The sequence below is a fragment of the Xenopus tropicalis genome, chromosome 5 (genome assembly GCF_000004195.4).
Source record: "Xenopus tropicalis strain Nigerian chromosome 5, UCB_Xtro_10.0, whole genome shotgun sequence".
Lineage (NCBI taxonomy): Eukaryota > Metazoa > Chordata > Amphibia > Anura > Pipidae > Xenopus > Xenopus tropicalis.
This window is the reverse complement of record NC_030681.2, coordinates 96,331,922-96,356,602: the sequence shown is the minus strand read 5'-3', so window position 1 is coordinate 96,356,602 and position 24,681 is coordinate 96,331,922. Positions and strand designations below refer to the sequence as shown.

The window sequence follows — 24,681 nt, the reverse complement described above, 5'->3', positions numbered from 1 at the left end:
AGTTATCATAATAGAATAAAAGAATAACTAAAACCCTGTTTGACTTGTTCTTCTGCATTTTTTTTCTCTGATTTAACAAGAAGGAAAATCATAAATGACAGCAAAAGGTGAGAAAAACAAAACTACTATGTGTGATTGTTAGTGCTGGCCATCTGTAATAACCACCCGCAGATGTTAAAGCTAACACCAGTAAATTTGATGATTAGAAAGTCCTTTTCCCCTTTTGCAATTTATTCCTCTTCTACATTCTCACATGGATTAGAGGTTACCAATAGAACACCTGCACTGAAATGCTAGCATGTTATAATTAGATGTTTACTCAATCCTATTGTCAACAGAGAAAACAAAATGCTAAAAGGCTATCCATATTACTATATATGTTGTGTGACATTTGTAGGCAATTAACTGAGCATTAGTCAGCAAAGAGAAGAGAGGTAGATTTGACACAATAGAATAAAAAGTGGCATATTGCTTTCTTGTTTACCGTGTTTCCCACTGGCGCTGAAACATCTATTGAAAGAAAGAATGACAGAATACAAAAACCCAAAAAAAACCCCAATTCCCTTTCAGTACAGATCATTACTCTACTTTGCATGTAAGATGGAAAGTTGTGTGAAGTTTTAGGTACCAGAGTATGTGCTGGTTCTGTTCCTATATTCACTAGCTGAGTGCTGAATTTCTTTACATAGAAAGTGCTGTAATTACGCCATTATAGTGTCAACCCCTTTTATGTTAAGAAAAAAGAAAAAGTGGAGTAAATGACTGAATGGGTAACATAATGAACAGCAAAACTATAAAGTTTTTTATGGATAATAATGACTCCAGCCACTTTTAGTTCTACCAGTCACCTCTTGAAGGCATCATTAGCTCCTGATCAGGCAAATTTTCAGTTCTGATGTACTAAATGGGATAAAATGGATACAACCATTGCTCACTAAAACCATAGGCACCATCACATGAGTGGGCAGTTCCGTAAAGAAGAAAAACGGATTATCTGTGCAAATACAGTACAGTAGCTTCATTTGTGCGATTTCTATCTGTAGATATGTCTGCCATATATCTACATAACAACAATGGGACATTCCACTTTTTGTCACGGTGTCCCTTTGCTTTAACTTATACTTTATGCTCATGAATGTTGCAGAGATTTTGTATTTTGCAATTAATTCCTTTGAATATTAAGCTTCAGTGCTTTCAACACAGGTGGTTAAGTAGGAGGATTGTGGAGCTCACTGAACAGAACAGAAGCACTGGGTTGGAAAGTGGAACTGAATAATTGAAATTATTTCTTCAGTGAATGGAGATTCCAGGGTGTGAAAAGTATTTAGAGTTCAGGCGTACTTAGTAGAACTTTGGTGTATTAGGCTTATGGAAAATTGTGAGTAGTGAAATTTCGCTGCGCACCAAAAAAATGACGCACATCACAAAAAAATTGCACATGTAATTTTTTTTGATGTGCGCCATTGTTCGCTCATCACCTGTGTGTACGGACAAGCATGGGATCAGCACACACATCAGATTTTGGCGCATAAACACTAAAGTATGCATTTTTTACACAGAAATCGATCTATGTGGATGCATATGGGCTGATCCCATGCCTGTCAGCATCCACACAGAGAACCCACATAGCTTCACAGAGAAAAAGTCAGCAGATCATCACACAATCATTTTTCTGCCGGAGTTTATATGCTAGCAGAGAAACCAACCCTGTGCCCAGTGGTGTAACTAGGATTGACTGGGCCCCCTCCCTGCTTAGCATGCACCATCAGCCGCTGCACACCTCAACCCACCCTCCGCAAACTTTTCTCCTTCATCCTAAGCCCCTCTGTCCCCCATTCCCCCCCTGCCGCAGGGTCTGCTGTATGGTATTTATGCTGCTGTGTGCCTTAATGTAATCAGGTAACACCATTTTAAGTGGTGCATGTTTTGACATACTGCAGACTAACTCTGAAATTGCATTAGGAACAAATGGTCACACTCAACTTGTGTAAGTGAGCTCCCTATATAATAGAGGTCATGTTGTACAATTCTCATAGCTTTTTGCCCAACCCACCAGTTAACAGATGTGCTATATTTTTGTGAAATGATGTGCTGACAGTAAGGCTTTCCTGCATCTCAAGATTGGCAAAATGAATAACCTTTATAAAGCTGACAAAAGAACACAACTCCCTATTCCTTTTCTCTTCAAGATTTCATCAATTGCACCTGGAACACAGCCTCTGAATTTTACCTTTATTCCAACCCTTGGAACACTTCCCTCCCAAGTACTCGTTGGAAAGGACCATAATTACAAGACAAAAGTTGTCAGCTGTAGAAAAGAGGAAATGTCAGCAAAGGTAACCTAAAGATAACAGATTCATACCAAAAATGTCAGCATAGTTTCACTATATTGAAATGGAATAAAAAAAAAAAAAAATGAAAGAAATTAGCATTTACTGCTTAGCCTTTTATGCTGTTAGTGTCATTACAGTCAATTTAATGCTATGTACTAATACTATAAATACAGTGTACTGTACAGCTTGACTAAAATAAGAAACATTCCTTTTTTAACAGCAAGCAGAAATTGATTCATGGCATATACTTAAATTATGTAACACCTTCATATAAAATATTTTTCAAAATATTGAGGAAATGGAAAAGCAAGGTCCTCTTAATGAGTATCTCTGGCATTTATACTAAAACTGTACAATATAGTAGTTTTAAAAATAGTTTATAAGTTTACCTAGAACTGATTTACTAAGATGATTTGCATTTTTCTCTGATATCAGATACAAAGTAATATACAGACTAGATTGCAGGATTCAGTTTTCAGTATATAAATCATTCCATCAAAAAGAAATGATATTGGTAACCTCCTAGCTGTGTAATGGAATAATGTGATAAAGTGATCGCAGGAAAATAACATACTTAGAAAGTCAATGGACACTGTAAAGCAGCTCTGTATTGTGCCTTGCATCAAACTCATATTAGGGACACAATCTGTATGAACCACTAGTACTGGGCACACCCGTTTTTCAAGTAGAGTAATAAAGGCAATAAAACATTTTCAATTCCACTTTATAATGCACAAGTCATAGTAGGCAAGGCCATTAGCCAACATGGTCAGTATGGAGGTGTAAGCTTTAGTAAAACAAAACATGGTGAGGTATAAATGGACCCTTTGATCCCCATACCTGCCTGCAGTGCATCATAGAGCCTGTTTAAAGTGACAGTGCTTAACACTGCAGCTTTGATTTAAAGGGCTCCTGATTTTTATTTTTGACCAGGGAATTATGTGCAAGGAGTCTGTATGTTTCTCCTTGTGTCTGCAAGGTTTTTCCTCCCTTTTACTTTGCTTTTTCTCCAACACTCCTATTGTGCTCTATGCTCTTCTTAAACTGAAATTTCTTAAAGGTGATGTGTAGCATGTCACTGCTGTATACAGTAAGTAAAGATTAATAATTTTGCCAGCACTGAAACCAGTTGGACTGTGTCATATATTTTTTCTCTATAGCAAGCATTAAACATATATGATTTCCACCCCAAACCAATATCTAGAGATTTTTATTCATGTTCAGCATATCAACTGTAGCACTGCCACCTTCGGATCAGGCAGTAGCTTCAGGGTTCACCATTAATGGGTGCAGCACAGTTGCACATGCAGTCATAGGGTGCACACGTGACTCACGTTTGTTGTATTGGCAGTTGTAAATGCCCCCTTTATGATTTTATTCATAGTGGTTCTCCCAAAAATACTTCAGTGATCAAACCACTTAATGTGACATTAATGCTTAAACATCTGCATGGCAATAGTTCTGATTTAAATATTAGATGGTCTGTGATTGTTACCATTTATACTTTTGCAATGCAACTTTAAAACCAATTTAATACAGTAATGCAGAGGGTAAATGCTTTAAATAACATTGCTATTGTGAAATTGGACACTGTTTTTATCTTAGTTGATATACGGTGAGGCTGCAAATGCTTTCATTTTTATTTGTAATCACTGTTGTGAAATACATACTATATATCAGGGGTGGCCAATACGGCGATCGCGGTCCACCAGTTGATCCCCCGTGGATTTCTGGTGGACTGCGATGAAGCCGGAGATGCAGAAGTTCTGCGTGAATGTGTACCCACGCTGCATCAAATATGTACGCATTTACGCCACACTTCCGCATCACCGGCTTCATTGGTCGATTGCGGACGAAAAAAGTCTGGCCACCCCTGCTATATATATAAATAAATATGGAAGTGCACAATAACCTCCATTGTTTATTAATTGACCACTTGACCACTTCCTTGGCAGCCTGAAGGAGCTTCTGTAACAGAGAAAAACAAAAATACAACCAGCTGCATTATCCCAGCTTCTTATGACAGATCCAGTGCTGAAGAACTTTTTCCAGGACAAGAGGTATCCGCAAGTCATACACAAGATCTGCAGCGAAATGATCTATTCATAGCAGAATTTGTCCTTGTTATGGACTCTGATGAAGGTGAAGACGAAGTAATGAATAAAACCAATAAAGCCTTGATTTTTGAAGAAGAAAGTTATAAAACTAGTGGAGCACAACTGCAAGTTGTAGAAAAGCCTATAGCATCTCTGTCTGAAGTAACTGTTAATGAGATATGCATCCCTGAAGCACAACCAAATGAGTTATCACAAGATGTAAACTGCGAAGAAAAAGATCTGGAGGTATGGTATCAACAAACCATAATTTTTCTTAATAGCAGAGGGATAGGATATGTTTTTGACATAACTTGCATCTATCTGTCCATTTTGTTTTATATACCTTTGAGTTAACTTTTAGTATGTTGCAGAAAGAGCTATGATGAGAGAATTTGCCATTGATATTCATTTTGGATTATTTGTGGTTTTTGGGTTATTTAATGGTTTTTTTTTGTTCACATGTTTTAAATACAAATATGCAGATAAATAATCTGATTGTACAGAACTAACTTGCAAACAATACTAAAAATGCATAAACTACTATGTCTATACAACTGTGTTTTAGTAACATGGACATTTGTCTTCTCATATATAGTGTTTTTCAGTGTCTCGATGGATGGTTCACTGATTCAGTGATCATTGGTTTTATCACCATTACTCTTGTTCTGGATAGTAGTGAAAATAATGAACTGTTGACTAAGTGCTTTGAGGAGGAACCAAGGGATTCATTTATATAGCTGAATGGGAAGATAGAAGGCTGTGAATGACTGTGAATTACTAAAGCAGCTTTAGACATTGACCTTCTGCCTTCAAAGTCAATAATGCCTCTTGAAATACTGTGGAATAATGAGATGCCTTGATATTATTGCATCTTCAGAATGCTCAATAACACCAGTGCCTAGATCTGTTTTCAATCCTTTATCAACCCACCCCCAACACCAACGGGTATTATCACTGCAAATGGCTGTCACAATAAGTTCAAGTGCCTTACCTTTTGTTGGAAAGGTCATCTTTCAACTCTAATTTTACAAGGCCATGGGAGAAGTGCACATGGTTTCTGGCACACTGGAATTAGCTACTAAGAAAGTCAACAATTTATAGCAATCGCCTGGCAGCATTTCAGAAGCAGTGAAAACATGAGATTGTGCATATGCCTTTTATTACATTAACTTGGGATTGCTATGAAAACCTTTAAACCAGTGCTAGTACCCTAACCAGGTGGAACCATTGCTCTTGGCCAAAATGCTGTGCCTTAATTGTGCCAAGTTCTGAACAAAGGTGAAACTATTGCACTTTGCTTAAATTTTGTTCCCTGATGGTGCTGTAAGAAAGAATGATGCATATGTTTCACTGTGTATGCTAAAATAGAAGCAGGGAAAGACCCCATTAGATCTAAATATTCCATTGTGCTGCACAAATGTTTGAGGAATTAAAATATTGATGCATACATTCAAACTATTCCACTCTGTACAATACTACTTGTAGTGTCAGGCTCTACTTTTGTTTAAGTCTGAGCATAATACCATATACTGTAGATATAGGACAACCTTCTGTAAAAGAAAAACCCAACAATTCGCATAGAATATATAATGTATTCTAAAAACAGATTTTGTAACTACAGGGTGAATGCCACTTATATTAGTAGTTCAAATTGTTTAAAGATGCAGGGATTTTCACATGCTCTCAGAGTACAAATGATAACTGTGTGACATTTGCCTGTATACCTTAGTGAGTGACAGGGGATTTGCCTGCCAGCCTACCAGTATGAAAAATAATTTACAAGGGTAGAGCGACAAAATAAAGGCTGGAACAAATGACACAAAGTAAAAGTGGTGTAATACCTACTGTGCTTACACTTTTTCATTTAAGATTTAGAAAAAATGACATACATAGATCTAATGGGGGGGGGGGGGGGTTAATCCTTGGTATATGGGTATAACTTTGGACACTGAGAGAAAAATGGAAACATTTTTAAAGTTTTGTAGAGTGCCAAGCATGGCTTCCCTATTTTGTATTTTGGTAAGTTCCAATGGAAAGTAGGCACTCTTGTATAAATCAATAAATTCCCTACTCTTAATTTAAACTGCATTGCTCACTTAGAATAATATTTCTTTGTCTGCTTGGTTTACAGTGGAATACAGGGAAATGCAAGGCAAAATGCCCATGAGTAGGAGCCCTAAAGGTTAATATAGCAAGTTATAGGATCATCTCGCTTGCAAAATGTAAAACAGGGGTTCGGCAAGGGGTTCTATTGTGAAACAACAACAGAATAATGGATTTACAAACTGTATGATGGCTTATGAAAATTCATTAATAGGTTTCTGCAATTCATATATTAATTGCCCATTTAAAAATAGTACTGTCTGACCAACTGAGGAAAAAATGTAGATGTTTTTCTGCAAAACATATAGTACATTGTGCAGTACCTTTTTAGGATTCAGAAAGTGGTTTTGCAACACTTGACATATTTTACCCTGAAGGTGAAACTTTAACTTTGCAAGTCTTGAATTCCCATATCAATTAATTGATCTTACAATTTTCAGTAAAAATTGCATGGTTTCAACTTTTGGCTGGTACATTGTAGAGAAGTCATAAGGAGTTTCTTTCCATATTCCTGTTATTTGTATGCCACAGGAGGGCTGATATAAAAGCACATATTTTATATATATATATATATATATATATATATATATATATATATATATATATATATACAGTATATTATTTAATATTAGAGCAGTGCTCTAATATACTGTATATATACTGTAATATACATGCCATGTGATTGATATGTCATGAGAAGATGAACTGATAAATTAGGGGTAAATGGCACTGTACAGTTGCCTGAACTGATTTTATCAAACCGTCTTTAACCTTCTTAAACAATTATACAACTGCTTTATACTTTACTACAGACGCCTTTGTTTATATAAACAACAACTTTATCATACAGGTGCTGACTTGCCAGTGGCAAATATTCTTCAATTTTTAGGAAATCATTTACTTCTCACCTACATTTAATGACATTACATGCATTAGTGTTTCTGGTAAAGTTAACCAATAAAGTTAATTGAACTAAATGTATAATAAGAAGGCGAAAGACACACTGTCAACTCAAATCAAGAAGCTTGATCTCTTTTACTCATTGCCACTCATGTTACATAGTTACATAGTTACATAGGGTTGAAAAAAGACCAGAGTCCACCAAGTTCAACTAATCCAAGTAAACCCAGCACACACAACCCACACCTACCAATCTATACACTCACATACATAAACTATATATACAACCACTAATACTAACTGTAGATATTAGTATCACAATAGCCTTGGATATTCTGATTGTTCAAGAACTCATCTAGGCCCCTTTTAAAGGCATTAACAGAATCTGCCATTACCACATCACTAGGAAGGGCATTCCACAACCTTACTGACCTCACTGTGAAAAACCACCTGCGCTGCTTCAAATGGAAGCTCCTTTCCTCTAATCTAAAGGGGTGACCTCTGGTGTGTTACAAATGTTACAAATACCTTAGGCAGTAGACGGCCCAAAAAAGACATTGACGAGATGTTAAAGGTAAAAGGTACTTATGAATTCATCCTTAACCACAAATAATTAAGTATGTGTAAAAATAATGTAGGTAAAAGGATGTATTCATAAATCGTAACAGATGAGCAAGTTAGACTACTGATGCTGAAGGTGTTTCTCTATATGTATTCAATAAATTAGGCTGTCTGATGGTCTATCTAATTGGACATTACTACTACAACTACTTAAATGCATTTTACCAATTAAAGACAAATGAATAACTCATATATTCATAATAATAATGGAGTGATAAGAAGAAAATGTGATCACATGTTTTTACCTCATATCTCAGAGCTATTTTTTATTATTGCAATTAAAAATACAGACAAGAGCAAATATATAGGTTGACCTTTATATAATTAAAATATAAGTTAAAGCTAAAGCACAAGAGATTTGTCAATTGCCAAATAAACTTTCTATAGACCATAGTATGTTATAGGCCAATTTTCTCTTTTACTAAATATCAAGATATTAGAATTTCCTCAGTGTATATGAATTCATACTAAAGGACACCACATTGTGCAGCTTGAATTAATAGTAAGCTGTCTGCCTTATATCAGATCTCTGTTTTAAAAAGTGTAAAGAGGCTTTAAAAAACCCAATATGCATATCTGTTAACCTATGTTTCTACTTGTCCACATAAACCCAATACATAAAACAAGTTTTTATTGTGTTTTCATGTGTTTAAAGACTATTTAATTACTTAATGATTTGTTTAACCTAAATATTATTTGTTTTTAGTCTACAAATGATCACTGAATTTTTTGAATTCATATTCATGAGATAAATTAAACCTCATTGTAATTTTCTGTTTCTGTAATCAAATTTTAATTGTATCTTTCTTCTTCCTTTAGCATTACTCTACTGTACCTTCTGCTGGCTCTGTTGCATATAAACCTCAGCTTGCAAACTTATATTCAACTAATCAAAGATTATATCATAAAAAGCCACACATACACTGTATTTGTGAAAACCAAGAGTTTCGGTTTAGCTCTGCTCCATACAGTATTTGTGATGAGCAGAAACCTACTTCTAATAAACCTGTTTCATCTGATTTATCTAAATTAAGTACTACTCCAGTAAATATACAGCATACATTAATACATGAGACAGATAAAACCTCAGTGAAAGTTTCACAATTTCCAAATGAACTAGAAATGCAAGATACAGCTGTTATAAATTCTTCTACTACTTCTTGTGAAATGAGGCACACTCCCTCCCCTTTCCAGCTAAATGTCATTAGATATCCTCTTTGTGCTAGCCCTAGTCCGCTTCATTCACCATTTCATGGCTCATCTTCAACAATATGTAGTATGGGTGAATCTGGCAATCCCATCTCTCCTGCTTCCAGTTGTGAAGCAATTTCTCCAGTTTCATCACGTCTTTCTTTTTTAACATCTGTACTGAGATCCAAAAACACAAGCTATGGAAGACCCCATTCTCTTAATTTGAGCCAACTGAATCTAACTTCTCAGAAGCCTGTGGTGCCCACAACAATTACTAGAAAGTCAGTTTCCTGTTTCTCTCTTGGTAGCCAACAAGAACCCAAAAAGAAAGACATTCATGGACAAACTAAAGCAATACCCTCTGTTTCAGAATCAAATATGTTAAAACCTGAATCTTCTTTTCATCAAACGTCCATTAGGACTCTTTCGCCTGATTCTGAATATTATGCAAATGTTCTTAACTCTTCCAGAACACAAACATCCCCAATTCCACCTTACTACTTCAAAGAAAATATTCCACCAACTAACGTGAAACCCCCTTTAAATAAACCCTTTAAAAAGTATCCTCTTCCTGCAAAATATAGAAAAATTGCATCAATCCCATCTAGTTTACCTTTAAATTTGTCTCATTCTAGCCCCCATCTTGCCAGTCAGAAACGAGCAACGTCTCCACATTTACAGCATTCAGCTGGTGACGATAGACCAGCACACTATACACAAAGCAAATTTTCAAGTGTAAAGTCCTCAGATAGACACTATCCACAACATTCTGTGCCTTTCTCTTCAAACACAGAATTACAGAACATTTCTCAACTGAATGCCAGAAGTATTCAGATATCCCCAAATGAAAACAAATATATAGTCCCAACCATTTCTTTATCACTGCATCCAAATGAGAAGCCTCAGCCCAACACATTTGGCCTTGGAGAATTATCAAGAGAATATGAGCCAATAACTACATCCCTCGACAGAAGCCTGTCATCTCCAAGGTCATCATTGTCGAGATCAAGTGAATTGCTATCATTATCACAGTGTTCTGACCATGAAAACAAAAAGGTATCTCTTCTGTCTGCATGCAGATATGTCAGAATAGCACAATTCCAGTTTAATGGAAAATGACTAATGCATGAATTAATTTAATCTATATTTTGTAGAGAACTGTTAGGATATAGCAGACAGACCCTGAAATGTTTGATTTGCTGGATTCATATTAAACGCAGTTCTCTTTTAGAGATGTGCTAATACTTTTCAATTACTGGGTGTCAGAGCATATATTAATATTGCTTTGCACTGCATGATAGATATTATGCAACAAGCTGCAATAAGTTTAATTAACAGTAACTTTGGACACACTTTAATTGTTGTTTGGTGTTAATAAAACCATTTTATAAAATTCCTTTAAAATATATTATCAACATTTTGCAAAACATTTTGTCTACGAATGACAAAAGTTGTTCTAGAGTACAAGGTCTAAGATTTCAATATTTACTTCTTCCCCTCAGCACAACCCATTGCATGGTAGTGAATACAGGGAAAGGACCATGGAATATAACATGAAAGTATTCTCATATGATTAAGCCAAAAAATTAAGTGGAAAGCATTTGCAATGTTTACATTTACTTTCAATATAAAGACAGTTAATTGGAGTTTCTGAGTGCTCCGAAGAGCTATCAAATCAGAATGTTAGTAAGTCCCCCTACAGAGTAAAAAGTAGGAATTTTTCAGCATTGAATTAAAACATTCTGACAGATTTGCTGTTAATCTTTACCAATCAATCCATAATAATCAGTAGGATTTACTACTGCAAGGATCAATCTATAATGAATTAGACAGATCACATTTAACAATACATAACCAATCTTACTGAACAGCAAATTCAAGCAGTATCTATATTTTATCAAAGCTAATCAAACCCACTGGAAAAGACACTTTAACAATAAAAAAGTAACATTGCCCATAGACATCCATAGATTTGGGGCTCTGAGGTATTAATTTCTTGAAAGGCTTGGACAGTGTTAAATTGTTATTCTGACTGAATTAAATGAAAAACCATACAATTATTTAATGGTTAGGACTCCTGCAGGGCTTTCTTTTTAATCTTTGGCATGTACACCCAACTGTCTTTGGTACTTTGTTTCTATGCAACACATTACTGCTCAAAGGTTATTGACTGCATATACATTATTTTCTGAACTGTAATCAAATAAAAAAAAGAAATGACATCTTTCAGGAAATAAAAATGCCCAGATATTTGTGGTAAATGTAGACTTAACAATTGCATTCCTATGACCCTGAATCCCATGCTTGCTAATATTCATGCAGTTTAATAGATTCCTCTTCATATTACTCTGCTTTCTTTGCATGCTAAATCTGCTTATTGGGTAAGGTTATTAATGGACTGCAAATTGCCATAATCATTCTTGAGAATTGTTTATTGCTCCGTTTCCTCACTATTCACTGATATGGAATGTATTTGTTTCATTCATGATTTTCTGTTGAAATGGAATTTTACTGTTATGTTAAAAAATCACCCTTATTTTGTTGATGTTAGATTGTCTGTATAATAAAGAAAATTGTTGATGTAGATATAGTAAATAGTGTACCCCCTGTCGTAAAATATAGGGGTATTATAAGTTACCGAGGAGTTCCATGACCATAGAAAAGTGTATCTAATATTAAGGGGACTTCTAATATCCTAATATTTCACAACAGGGGGTACATTATTTAATACAATACACAAGATTCATTGAGTCATGTGACAGAAATGACATTACTAAGCACCACTAAGCTCTGACATCACTAAGCTCTGTTTATAAGTATATAATGTACAAGATATTCATGGCTTTTGTGTAATATATATATATATATATATATTGTATGTTTCATGGGACAGCACATTGGTCTGCAGATTTTGCTTTAAAAAAAAGAAAAACTACTCAATATTACAGTAAGATTTCAGGCATAAATAGTACTCAAAATAAAACAGAACATTTTGTGAATATATTTATCTGGATCATTTTGCATATTTTATAGCACTCATTTTTAAATTGATTACTGTTTTACAGATTACTGTAAAGAAAACCGTAAAGCTATAAGGCTGCTATACATTTCTTATTTCCAGTTTGTACAAAATTCACCCCCATACCTGCTGTCACAGCACTACTTTAGTTTTTAGTGGAGAACCTGCACACTGAGGTTGTGTGGTGTATATATACACATTCTGAAATTATGACAATGGGCTATAATTCAATTAAATTAGCATAGATCATGAGTAAAGTGGAAATAAGTTTAATGTGTGGCAATATGTTAAGAATTTTATAGCACGTGTACAAGTGGAATAAAGTAAAAGCACATAACTAACAGTACTGGAGAGCAGAAAGTTCTAATTTTTTATTTACAAATTGGCTACAGTAGCAAACAGTAAACATATGGTACACAAGGCAAAAGATCACAACTAATTGCTTCCTTTTGTCATCAAAAGAAAGTGCTTCTAGTAGACCTGGGGCTTTTATTATCTTTTAAAGATGTGCTGGTATGAACTTGTAGTGGAGCTCAAACACCTTGTGTGCCCTAGGGCCTGTGTTTAGATGAGCTGTAATGAGCCAACAAGCCTGTAGAGGAAAAGCCTTCATAAAGCTGAAGCGGCTTACATGCATTTAATTAATAAATACACAGGCATTTCATTCTCATTTTAGGAGCTGTGGGAAGACATATGCCAAACATTTCTAGTTTAGTAAAACAATTACATTTTCCTGGTACTATACATACATATATGTGAGTATCTCGATCTTTCTTCCCTGAGATTAACATAACATGAGGTTTGAAGAGAAATATTTACATGAGCTTAAAGGGGAATAATCACTTGTATACAAGCACTGTATGTTGATTTGTCAACATTTAAAACAAATGTATTCTATGTATACTCTAGCTAATCTTGTATAACTAAAATACCACTCAGAAATGTCTCAGAAATGATTAGTGATTGTTTACTTTTGATAACTTAAAATAAATAAGCTGGTTAAAGCCTAAAAATAGATTAGAGCCGACCAAAAGCCAGAGGTGCCCAAAGAAAACCCTTGCCAGTCACTTGACCCATCTGCTTGCCACCAACCCAACCCCCAGTAGTTTACTTGATCGTTTGTTGCTTAAAACAATATACAGGGCTGGAGTTAGCAAAGGTAGCATTGGTGCATGCCTACACGCACCCACACGCACTGTGGCACCCTAGGCGTATGCATCTGCTGCCTGCTCCTAGTTCTGGTCCTGAAATACATTAAATAGTTAAAATTTTATGTGAAAAGCCTGCACTAGAGCTTGACATTTATGTAGCATTGCCTATAGAACATAATGAAACCATTAGCAAGCTAGAACATATTAATTCCACATACTACATGTTTAAGCAGATAGCAGCAGTTAATTTAGATTAATGTTGCAGATTGCATTAGACAGTATGAATCTAAAGGGAAAACTGTTATTGGCAGTTTTAATGGGATGAGAATGGTTCTTCCTTCTGCACTTGTGTTGCACATATTTATTCCATATCTTGCATCAAGCCCAAGACAGTCCTTAAGAAAAGTTTATAGTCTTTAATGAAAATGGAGAAATAGAACAAAAAATGAAAAAGATATGTGTATAACAATAAATGAAAAGCTGGAATGCGTGCACATTTCATCTGCTTTCCTGTGTTCATCTAAGGGGATATTAGTATCTATCTCCTCCTGTCAATATGGTGCAACAGTGCTTGATTCAGAACAGGAGGCAGGAGCATATGGATATGCAAGGAATGAATATTGAAGCAAGTACCTTCAATGGATGGAATTTTTGTGTAACATTTTTATGTATGGGGAAATTTGTGGGCCCAAAGCTGGGGTGCAGTAATTAAATAAACCCAATATTTGGGTGAACCTCTATTTTCCCATACATAACAGAGAGCTCATTTGCAATACAACCATAACTATGCATTGATCATAATGATAATAATACTATAATATAATATAGTAATTGTTATCAGGATAGCCTGATGAATGAGCCTTCTGTACAACAGAAACAAATTAAATCTATGCCTTTTTAGTTAGTGGCAGGTGGGTATGCTTTTGGGGTCTTTAAGAACCCAGTCTTGGAACCTTTCTGGTCTTGGGCATGGGAATAAAACAAAAATGTCTTGTATACCCTTTTGTCCAAAGCTTAGAGACCAATGAAGTGGTGGCTAAACTGGAAAGACTGGGTGATCATAATATCAGCTTATCCTGACTTAGATGACTTTATATTCCCTTGGTTTCATATCAGAAAGGTCATATATTAATCAAGCAGTTAGTATGTGAAAACCTAGGTTAAATCTTCATCTACTTTTTTAGAACGACAATACAGTATATATCCCTGCTTGTCCTGTGCCCAGAAGAGTATGGACATGCCAAGACTGAATTTGTGGTTTTGGAGCTGTTTAAAAAAGGGTGGAGTACAAAATTACTTCTAGAAAATATGAAGTCATTTGGATACATCAGCTTGGCACATTAGCACCCTATAGCTTTTATGGACATCCTGCACTATTTTTGTTTTTTTGCACCACAGGAGTCCTGTTTCTTTGCTATAAGTGAGACCAGGTATAACAATAAATTGGTGTGCCTCCATCCACATCAGGAATGATTATGCTGAAACACCTATCTTGAAACTTTTTTGAACCACAATAACAACTCGTGGAAAAGGCTAGGGGTTTACAATATTTACATACCTCCCATTTTATTATACCTCCCATCATTTGAATTATCAAATGGGGGGCAAATTAGACAATGTGTCACTCTGCCCAGCAACACCTGAACACTCCTATAATCTGCCAAACTCTACTTACTTTCCCATAAAACTCCACCACTTTTTGGTCTGTGAAGCAGGACTGTCCATCAAAAATGGGACAATTTGGAGATGTGCAGTCTGCAAGATAGGAGTGACTTTTCAAAGGCACAGCTGACAGGGGTCGGCACCCCTCCAATTCCCAGCACAGAAACAAGATAGAACAGAGAAATGCTACACCAATGCAGAATGAATAGCACTCAGGATGGGAAAGATATTTCCAGTATGAAGTATGCATTTAAGATACAAATGCATTTAGCAGCATTATTTTTTTTGTTGATTACCAATGAGCAACACAGAATGGGATTTCACTTGATTCTGATCATAAGGATGAAGTTGTAATGTGATCTTTAATACAAAACCCCTAATGCATGCTACAGGGAAAATTTTGCAGTCCTATCCTGCATCTTACACTTATAAATAACTAATAAATAGCGCATCAGTAAAGATACACTTTTGTCTCCTATTACATATTTTTTTATATTTCAGTTATATAGGATCAAGCCAAATTATAAAGTTTTTGCTGCAATTCCTACAAATAAATTGCTTCTGGATCAAAAGGTAAGATGTTCCCTTTGCTTTTAAATTACATGTTCATATGGTAGTGTAGCATTGTGGATGGGGAGACAGCAAATGTAATCCTGCCCCTCTAAAGGCAGAGCACTGTTACATGTACTCCCTTTCTTGATTGGGAACTTAGACAACAATGGAGGTAAAGCGTATCAATCAGCACTGCCACACTCATACACACTTTCATAAAAAATCTTAGGTGCCAGTTATTTTTAGATACAAAATACTAGTTTATTGCAGAACAAAATGAAGGATAAGAAGGTGCTTCACTTACTAAACTAGCATGGTTTGAATAGATAAACAGGCATACCACTAGCTTATTATATAATGTACTCATCAGCACATGTTACAGTTACAGTGCATGTTATTTTTTGACATTTTTTTTTGTTTCATTTTACTGGTGTCCCTACATTGGCAGGTGTCATCTGGGGTATTACTCCTTGGTCAAGCATAGGGCTGCGCATTCTAGCTGCTCATTCTAGCTGCCACTCTCACTCTCACTCTCACATGTATTCCAAATAGGAATACATCCCTACACAAATTATTCTACACAGGGGACTTTCAACAGAAGAGGGGGTTAGGCTAAAGGCTAAAGGCTAAAGAAAACAGAAAAGATGTGTCTAACTAAATCTACATCTAACCTATACAGTTTATAGATTTGGGAGATAATTAAAAAAATGAACTAGACCCACAATTGTAACTGACACGGAGTAAAATGTTTGTTTATGCCAGAAAATTATCAGACATTACATTCACAAAACTCTAAACTCAGCTTTCAGATTTGTTTACACACATTTGCTAGAGAAAACCAGTGTGATTGTCATAGCAGCTGTATGCCCTAAGACTTTTTAAAACACATATAGGCAGGTTTATTGCCTCCTAATTGTCCCTACTGTGGGTTGTGTGAATGTGACGAAAACCTTAGATAGGAAGCTTTATTTGGTCATAGACTGATGTAATGTGAGCTGTAGCTATTGTATGTAGAAATGTCAGTGCTATATAAAGAATAAGAAATAAAAAGAAGAAATAGAGGAAAGAAAGAAAGAAAGAAAGAAAGAAAGAGAAAGAAAGAAAGAAAGAAAGAAAGAAAGAAAGAAAGAAAGAAAGAAAGGAAGAAAGGAAGATAGAAAGAGAAAGAAAGAAAGAAACAGAGGGAGAGAGAGAAAGAAAGAAAGACAATGTTTCATATGCCTTAGGTTACTAATTGTCTAGAATAGCAAGGAAACAAAACTTTTGGATGATTCTGTTACTAAGACTAAATATATCTACCGTATATCATTTCGATAAACCTGTTTCAAGAAAATTGCATTTCTCGCATTTCAAGAAAGGGCATTTCAAGTGAGTCCTATGTAATCATGAGCAGCAGGAATTGGCACAATATGCTTGATTGAGGGTAGCAAACTAGAACAATATCTCTTGATTAACTCTGGCTGTGGACCAAACGTATCTGTCAATGTATAAAGCTGGCAAACACAAACTGTACACCTCAGAAAGCAAATTCATAGTTCGATGTAATGCATTGACCAACTTCATCCTATTGGAATAGCCATTCTGTAGGGATTGATTATTAATCTTTCAAACAAAGACTTGAACATGTGCTGGATGTATTCTGAAAAGTCAAATATGTGATGCTGATTTGATCTTGAGAGTTGCAGTTCATAAATAAATTACAGTTTATTCAGATGTACTTGCTCATCCATGAGTTGTAAATATTGCAAATGATCAAACAGGAAAGATGAAGTTTATCAAAATGTTTTACTTAGGCGCTTGATGAACCTGAAACGAATGAAGAAAATCCTCAGTTTGACGAAACAACAGAAACACGTTCTGAGGTAACAATGCAGTTGTTTCTTTTCTTCTCCTGAAATATTCACAGAGCAACATATTCAGATATTTCTCCCTTCAGGTCTATTCTCCGGCTCTGCTTAGGCAACAGACAGAAGAAGTTTGTGCTGTGATTGATGAAGTATTACATGATCCTCTTCCCTTGGTAATTGCATTTAACCGCTTAAGGGTATTGTAAGAAAATATATTTTAGTGTTCTTTTGACTTGCTTGTCATTTCATTCAAAAAGCAACTCCTTTTCACTCATTACCCAATGAGTCACTCATTGTCCAAAATGTCAAAAGACAATCCTATCCCTTTAAGGCAGCTTAGAATTGTCAATCTTGTCCTTGTCTGTGTGTCTAATAGATTTTCTTTGTCTTGTTATATTTTGTTAGCACTGTGACTCATCAAGGTCTACCAAAGCAAGATGGGATTCTAAGCGTTTCAACGAAAGTTCTCAGGTTAGGAAAATATATTGTGTGATGTTATTATTGACAAAAATGTAATAAATACTGTGGGGTCATTTATGTAATAGAATTCAGTATGCCAAGTGTAAAAAAGGCCACAATCAGTAATTTCTTTACTTTGCACTCTTTTAGAATTGACGCAGGTCTTTGTACTTTATGGCCTGCGGAGACCTGCTGCTTCCCCCACAAACATAATGCAGACTGCTTTAGTCAGTTGTGTACTGGTGTACCCTCCAGTCTCGTAACTTGCTAGTCATTTATATGCACATGTAAGGAGCAGCAGAGGGCACTGGCCACAACAGGGCCTTGTCCTTACTGCTCTTGCCACCTTTAGTGCTCTAGCACTTTACATCCAAGGGTTAAGTAAATGATCCCTACTGTGTCTGTACAGAACGTAAGATGGTTTCAGATCCTTCATACATATACAGCATAGGAGATGGCTTGCTTTGGAATATATGAATTGAAGACTTATGGGAAACACAGAATACCTACTTAAAACAATTTATTAATAATCATTTAGAATTTTTTAAGTACATATAAGGCATCTATTATCTGAAATGCTAGGAACCTGGTGTTTTCCAGTTAAGGTTTTTTTCACTATTTACAATACCTTAAATCTACTTAACACCTCTTTTCAAGACACCTTTTCTCTGAAACTCCTCTAGTGTAAAGGTCCCCATACACGGGCCGATAGAAGCTGCCGATATCGGTCCCTTGGACCGACTCGGCAGCTTATCGGTCCGTGTAGGGGCAGAAACGATCGGACTGGCCAACCGATATCTGGCCTGAAATTGGCCAGATATTGGTCGGCCAGGTTAGAAAATCCCATCGGATCGGGGACCGCATCGGCTCGTTGATGCGGTCCCCAAACCGACTGCCCCATTGCCGCTTGCAGAATTCGATCGTTTGGCCCCAGGGCCAAACGATCGAATTCACCGACATTCCTCCCCGATATCGCCACCCGTAGGTGGGGATATCGGGTGAAGATCGCCAAGCGAGCGGATCTGATCGAAGATGTCACCAAGCGAGCGGATCTGCCCGTGTATGGTCACCTTAAACCGATCCTGCAGCACATTCTATCAGCACCTGCCCTTTCAGGATCATAGAATATACCTAACCCCCAACACATTCACTCTATGGGCTTTTGCCCGGGCAATCTGTGTTTTAAATGCCACATATTAAGTGGAAGTGGTAAACTTTATAGAGCAGGGCCTATTCATACCAAATGTAAAATCTCAAGAGGTCTTAAGAACCGAGTCCTGAAGAGGTACTAATTCACCTTCTTTAAACTATTATTATTTCATACTAGGAATGCAATAGCACTGAGTTGAAGATTAGCTACCTTCTGTACTTTGGCAAACTAGAAAAGGCTGCTAAATTATTTTCTCTCCCTGCACTCGTTCACTGGCTTAGACAGAGGCTGCTAGGATAACTTTGACAAAGTAATGGGCCTTTGGCCAGCTGATCCCAACACAACTACAACAGAAACTAACTAAAACGTTTTAGGGCATACTCATGACTGTATCTAAGCCACTGCATTCTCTCTTCTTTGCTGTCTCTCTCTCTCTCTCTCTCTCTCTCTTCTAAAGTTTTTTTTCCTTTTATGTCTTTGTTCTAAGGTAAAAGGTAACTACATGTTATGAATCAAACTTGCAAAAATGCATACATAAAATGAAAACATTAAATAAACCCAGTAGGGTTGTTTTGCCAGTAATATGGATTAATGCATCTTAGTTAGGATTAAATAGATCTCTTATTACAGCTAAAAGGGAAATCATTAAGAAAATAAGAGATATTGAAAGTAGGAAGGGGAAGATACATAGATGTCCCCCTCCTGCTCCCTACCTTTCTGGCAGAAGGACAGGGCTGGCCCCCTGATTTTGCACTGCACAGCTGCATTTTAAATCCAGGAGCACAGTGTGCCTATGTCTGGGCTGATAACACGAAGGGTAAAGAAAATGACACATTATGAATCGTATTTAATGTGGGAGTCAGTAACGTGCAAGAAGTATACAGTGAACTAGAAGCACGCAAGAATTATTATCTGTTTCAGTTTGTACAGTTTTCTACACTTGGCAGACAATAAACTCACATTCTGAGTGAGAAATATCTCTGTCAGGAACTTGTTAACACACAGTATTTACAAGGTTTTTTTTTTAACTTTTGTGTTCTAGATGCCAAAGTCTTCATCAGGATCCGCTGGAAGAGAGACTAAATACGTAGGTTTTATTAAACTCTGTTGTAAATTATATTTGTACAATATATTGAATTCCTTTATTTTGGTTACACTGTTTTTTCAATTTATCATTTTTTTAAATAGTTAGCTTCTTCTAACTTTAAAAGCAAAAAATCCCCAGTATTTTGAGAGATGAAAATTCTATGGATGAATTAATATACATATACATATGCCATTGGAAACAATCATTGGAAACATATGTACAAGTAGAATAAAATGTAAGCTTTTTCAGTATGGATAAGGTCAGCTTTTTTAGGAGACATTCATGTTTTGTAAGCTATCCCTTTTTAAAGAAAATTTAATTTTGTTGTTGTATGTATCGTTAGCTCACCATAGACCATTTTTTCTGTACAGAATATAAATTGCCATCTGTGGCATGTTAAGAGGTTGGACCTTTGTCTGTTGCAGATTGTATTCTGTGCTCAGCCGTGACTTGCATGTTTCTACCTCTTATGTATTAAAATTTACCCTTTGCAACAAAGGATAATACATCCCGTGACCCAGTGAAAAACAGAAAGCACTTTTTGTTATTATCTGTGATGAACTTTAAAAAGTAACTTTATTTATGCCAATAACCAAATGCTTTCATTTTAGTTTAAAAGTTTCAGTAATAAAAGGACAATTTTACAACAGTTATAATCACTGTTTGTGAGCACATGGATATGGGGAGTAAATGAGAGGGAAGACATGAAACCCCAAAACGTTTGATTAGACAATGACCAATGCAACTGTGATTGCTGATGACCAAGGTCATTTGAAATAGCCAAATGGTCCAATTTTAGTAAAGCAACAAAAAGGGGAATTTTAAATGAGCAGATGCAGTACTAGTTTGTCTTTATATATCAAACAGTTACACAGATTGTGATATTGCTATAGGAAAATATTTGCTGTGTAAGGATATGGCTGGACAAATAACACAAATATTCTGAATAATGGATGATACCAGTAAACAGTGATGAATTATAAATATACCTTTGAAAGAATCATTTGCAATCCCTTCGTAAGCTGAGGTAATTAGAAATTGTAACTTTACTGAATGATACGGTTCTATAAGTATAATACAAAAACAAAAAACAAGTAGTATTCTGTTAATGTTCCCCAGTGTGCTATATGTATAAGGTATTATTTTTGTTTTCCTATTCAGCAATTGTACAAACTTTTAGGACAACAAATACTAATTAGTACCACTGTGCTTTCTGCAGTGGAAGAGCAGAGTTTGCTGTTTAATAACTAGAAATTTAACTCTTAAAGTTACCAGGCATTTTGCCACGCATGGTAACTTGTAGGGCGCTGCTGCCCTGGCTGCCCTATGCACCTAGCATTGGCACAAAAAAACACTAAGGGGGCAGATTTATCCAAAATGTTTTTTTCACAAGTCGAGAAAGAATTCCATGAAAAAAGTGTGAATATTCTTAAAAACCACAAATCTCTGTTTATTAGAGAAAAAAAACCCTAAGAGCAAGTGACAATCAATAGAAGTCAATCAGAAATGTCTCTAACAACTTGATTTATGTATTTGCCCAGTTATTAAAACATTTGAATTTTTTAGCCTCATTGAACATGAATGGAGCAATGTGATTCTCGCCCGCGTGCACCTTTTTTTCAGAGACAAAACACACGAGGGAATATTCTGTTGCATTTGAGAATAAAAGTTGCATGAGTTTTGCCTCAGTTATTTTATTTCACATCACCATTTTTTTTTCACAAACTCGAATTTAAATAAATCTGCTCCTTAATGTTTTGGGAACTTTGCAGGGTGCAAAGTGCAGAAAACATGGTAAATTTTACCTTGTTATTGCACTTTGCACACTTCATACACTAAGGGGCACATGTACTAATCCACAAACGTCTGAAAATCGTCCGAATGCGTTTTTTCGTAATGATTGGTATTTTGCAATTTTTTCGTAAATTGACGCAACTTTTTCGTAGCGTTGGCGCCGAGTACGAAAGTTTCGGATTAATTCAAGCTTCAGTATCGTGACTTTCCTTGGGCCAGGTTGGAGCTGCAGAGTGCCATTGAGCCCTATGGGAGACTTTCCTTGGGCCAGGTTGGAGCTGCAGAGTGCCATTGAGTCCTATGGGAGGCTTCCAAAATCATGCAAAGTCTGAAAGTTTTGCACGCCGTTTACGAGCGCTCAATATGAAAAAGTTGCGACAATATACAAGCAAATCGTAACGGCTAGAAAAAAGTTGCGCCAATTCACACAAGTCGTAACGGCTACGAAAAAGTTGCGACAATTTACGAAAAAGTCGTAACAGCGACGAAAAAATCGCAAAAAATATGAAAAAGTCGCAAAATGTTTGTTTCTAATCCGAATTCTTCCCATTCGGATTCAGATTCGTGGATTAGTAAATCAGCCCCTAAGTAAATGACTCCCAGTTTCACTTTTTTTGCATGTAAAATGTACCTTTTACCTTAGTATATGAGCCCAAAGGCATACTGTACTCTTTCCGTAACTACAGGATACACTTTGATATATACTGAACTCATAATAAAAAGAAAATATAGTACTATCCTTTTTCAAGTTATTAACATATGATGAGTTGGAGGAGATGATGCAAGAGTAATTGTCTGGTATCCATACCTGATATGTGACAATTTAAAGGAGTGGAGGATTATATGGGAGTGTTTGCGGCAATGCTGCATATTAAAACCCAACTTCCTGGTCTCTTAAAGTTATCTTGAAAACCCCACCAACAAATTCAAGGAATTAAAAAAAACATTGTAAATTCAGGAGGTGGAACAGAGCACGTGGAGACAGCCAGCACTGAGCCTTATAATCAATGCTTTGCTTTGTAAACAGAATGCAGTGGGGTCATTGTTATATGCAAAGTATTGGCATTCATTTTTATGATCAAATTCATTGATACAATTGATTTCAGATATAAGGTGAAAATCAGATTTGATTAGTAAAAAAAAATATCTTTCAGTTTGGTTTTCAAGGACAAAAGCAATGTTAATATAAATGGATTCATTCATCTCTAATAAGTATCTTAGTAGCTATAAGAATCCTGGCAAGAAATTTTGGCAACTTTTAGCTGCAGTGCTTTCCATAGCAAACTATAAATCTGGATCCCACCCCCGTAAACACTTCTAAGTCTGCTGTTGATTTATATCACATCATATATTTGGCACAGACATTGTGACATCGGGTCGCTTAAGATATACAATAATAGAACCAGTTCTGATCGGACTCCTCTGTGCAGTCATAACAAATAAAATAAAGGTTTCCAAGTTGCTTAGACCTTAAAAACTTTTATTTGGGTAAAAAAATTGTCTTCTTGGGTCCTAGACATGTAGTTACACCCACTTAATTAAAACGAACCTGCACCTCACATAATATTGTCTATGTTGCATCACTTGTGTTGTCAGTGTATTTTAATGTCCTACCTATGCAGGGATTGACTATCAAGAAGTAAATGTATAATTCTTCCTATGAGCCTACATTTGCTTTACTGATACTGTTTAGTTATTTAGTGCAGTTAAACAACAGCCAATATAAAAGGTAAATTGTGTATTATTTGGTAGAAAAGTCTGTAAGCAGAGTGTTAGCATCTCAATAATTAGCAAGAATCTCATTTGATGGCTAAAATAATAATTGCAAATTTAAAGGAAAGCTAAATCTTCCAAAAAAAAAAAAAAAAAACCAACTCCATTGCTCTCTCTAGTAGTCTGGACCATTATGCCTTACAGACGTAAGTCATCCTGGGTGGGGGGAAATGGTCTGTAAATTGAGAAGTGAGAAACTGATAGACAGAAAAGTGAAAGGTCAAAACCATCAGCATCTGTCAAAATCTGTCACTAATTGTTGCAAACAGTTGTTCCTTTCTATTGCAAGCATTGACTAGCATTGTAAATTCCCTTATCCTGCCCTATGTAGACTACTGCAACCTGCTTTAACTGACCTCCCTAACTCCCCTCACACCTAAGGAAGAACAGGCCCCATCCAACCTTTAAGCAACGTATACATTACATACTCCCCCGCAAAGCTCTTCATAGCTCTGCACCTCACTACATTTTTTCCCCTTTTGTTTTCTTACATTTCTGCAATACTATGCTCTAATATACCTCTTCATGCAATAACATAACATCTGACTCTTGGCACTTATGAATGCATCTACCACAGAAATTACAACCCCTATATACTTAGATTGTAATCTCTGAGATCCAGGGCCCTCATTCTTTGTGTGTCTCCTAACACTTTGTGTTGAATAAGTGTATATATTGTATTTTGGTATTTATGTTCTATTATTACACTTTTCCCTGCCAGTTCTATTAATGTATTGTTCGAGTGTACAGCATCTACGCAAGTCTATACAAGTAGTAATACACAATAAAACATTTATTGAAGGAGTTTGTTAGGATGCAGAAAGGCTTACGTGGGAAGACAGTAAAAAATATAGGCAACAAAGGAGGGAAGAGTAGATTATGAATTCTGAGAGAGGGAAGGAATTCAAAATGTACAAGAAAATTAAAGTCATTTTTCTGTCAT

At 35.9% G+C, this 24,681-nt stretch overlaps 1 protein-coding gene across 2 annotated transcripts in view; it reads left to right on the top strand.

The window, feature by feature from the left end:
* Positions 1-24,681, top strand: part of mlip (muscular LMNA-interacting protein) — a 112,116-nt gene that overhangs the window by 57,887 nt on the left and 29,548 nt on the right. Inside the window, exons 3-10 of one of the 2 annotated variants that reach the window (XM_018094430.2) lie at positions 2,190-2,336; positions 4,289-4,675; positions 8,873-10,300; positions 15,578-15,649; positions 17,422-17,490; positions 17,565-17,648; positions 17,881-17,946; positions 20,127-20,171. In XM_018094430.2, the coding sequence (XP_017949919.2) occupies positions 2,190-2,336; positions 4,289-4,675; positions 8,873-10,300; positions 15,578-15,649; positions 17,422-17,490; positions 17,565-17,648; positions 17,881-17,946; positions 20,127-20,171 (2,298 nt within the window). The remainder of the gene's footprint in view (positions 1-2,189; positions 2,337-4,288; positions 4,676-8,872; positions 10,301-15,577; positions 15,650-17,421; positions 17,491-17,564; positions 17,649-17,880; positions 17,947-20,126; positions 20,172-24,681) is intronic. The other variant, XM_018094431.2, reaches the window with a different exon arrangement.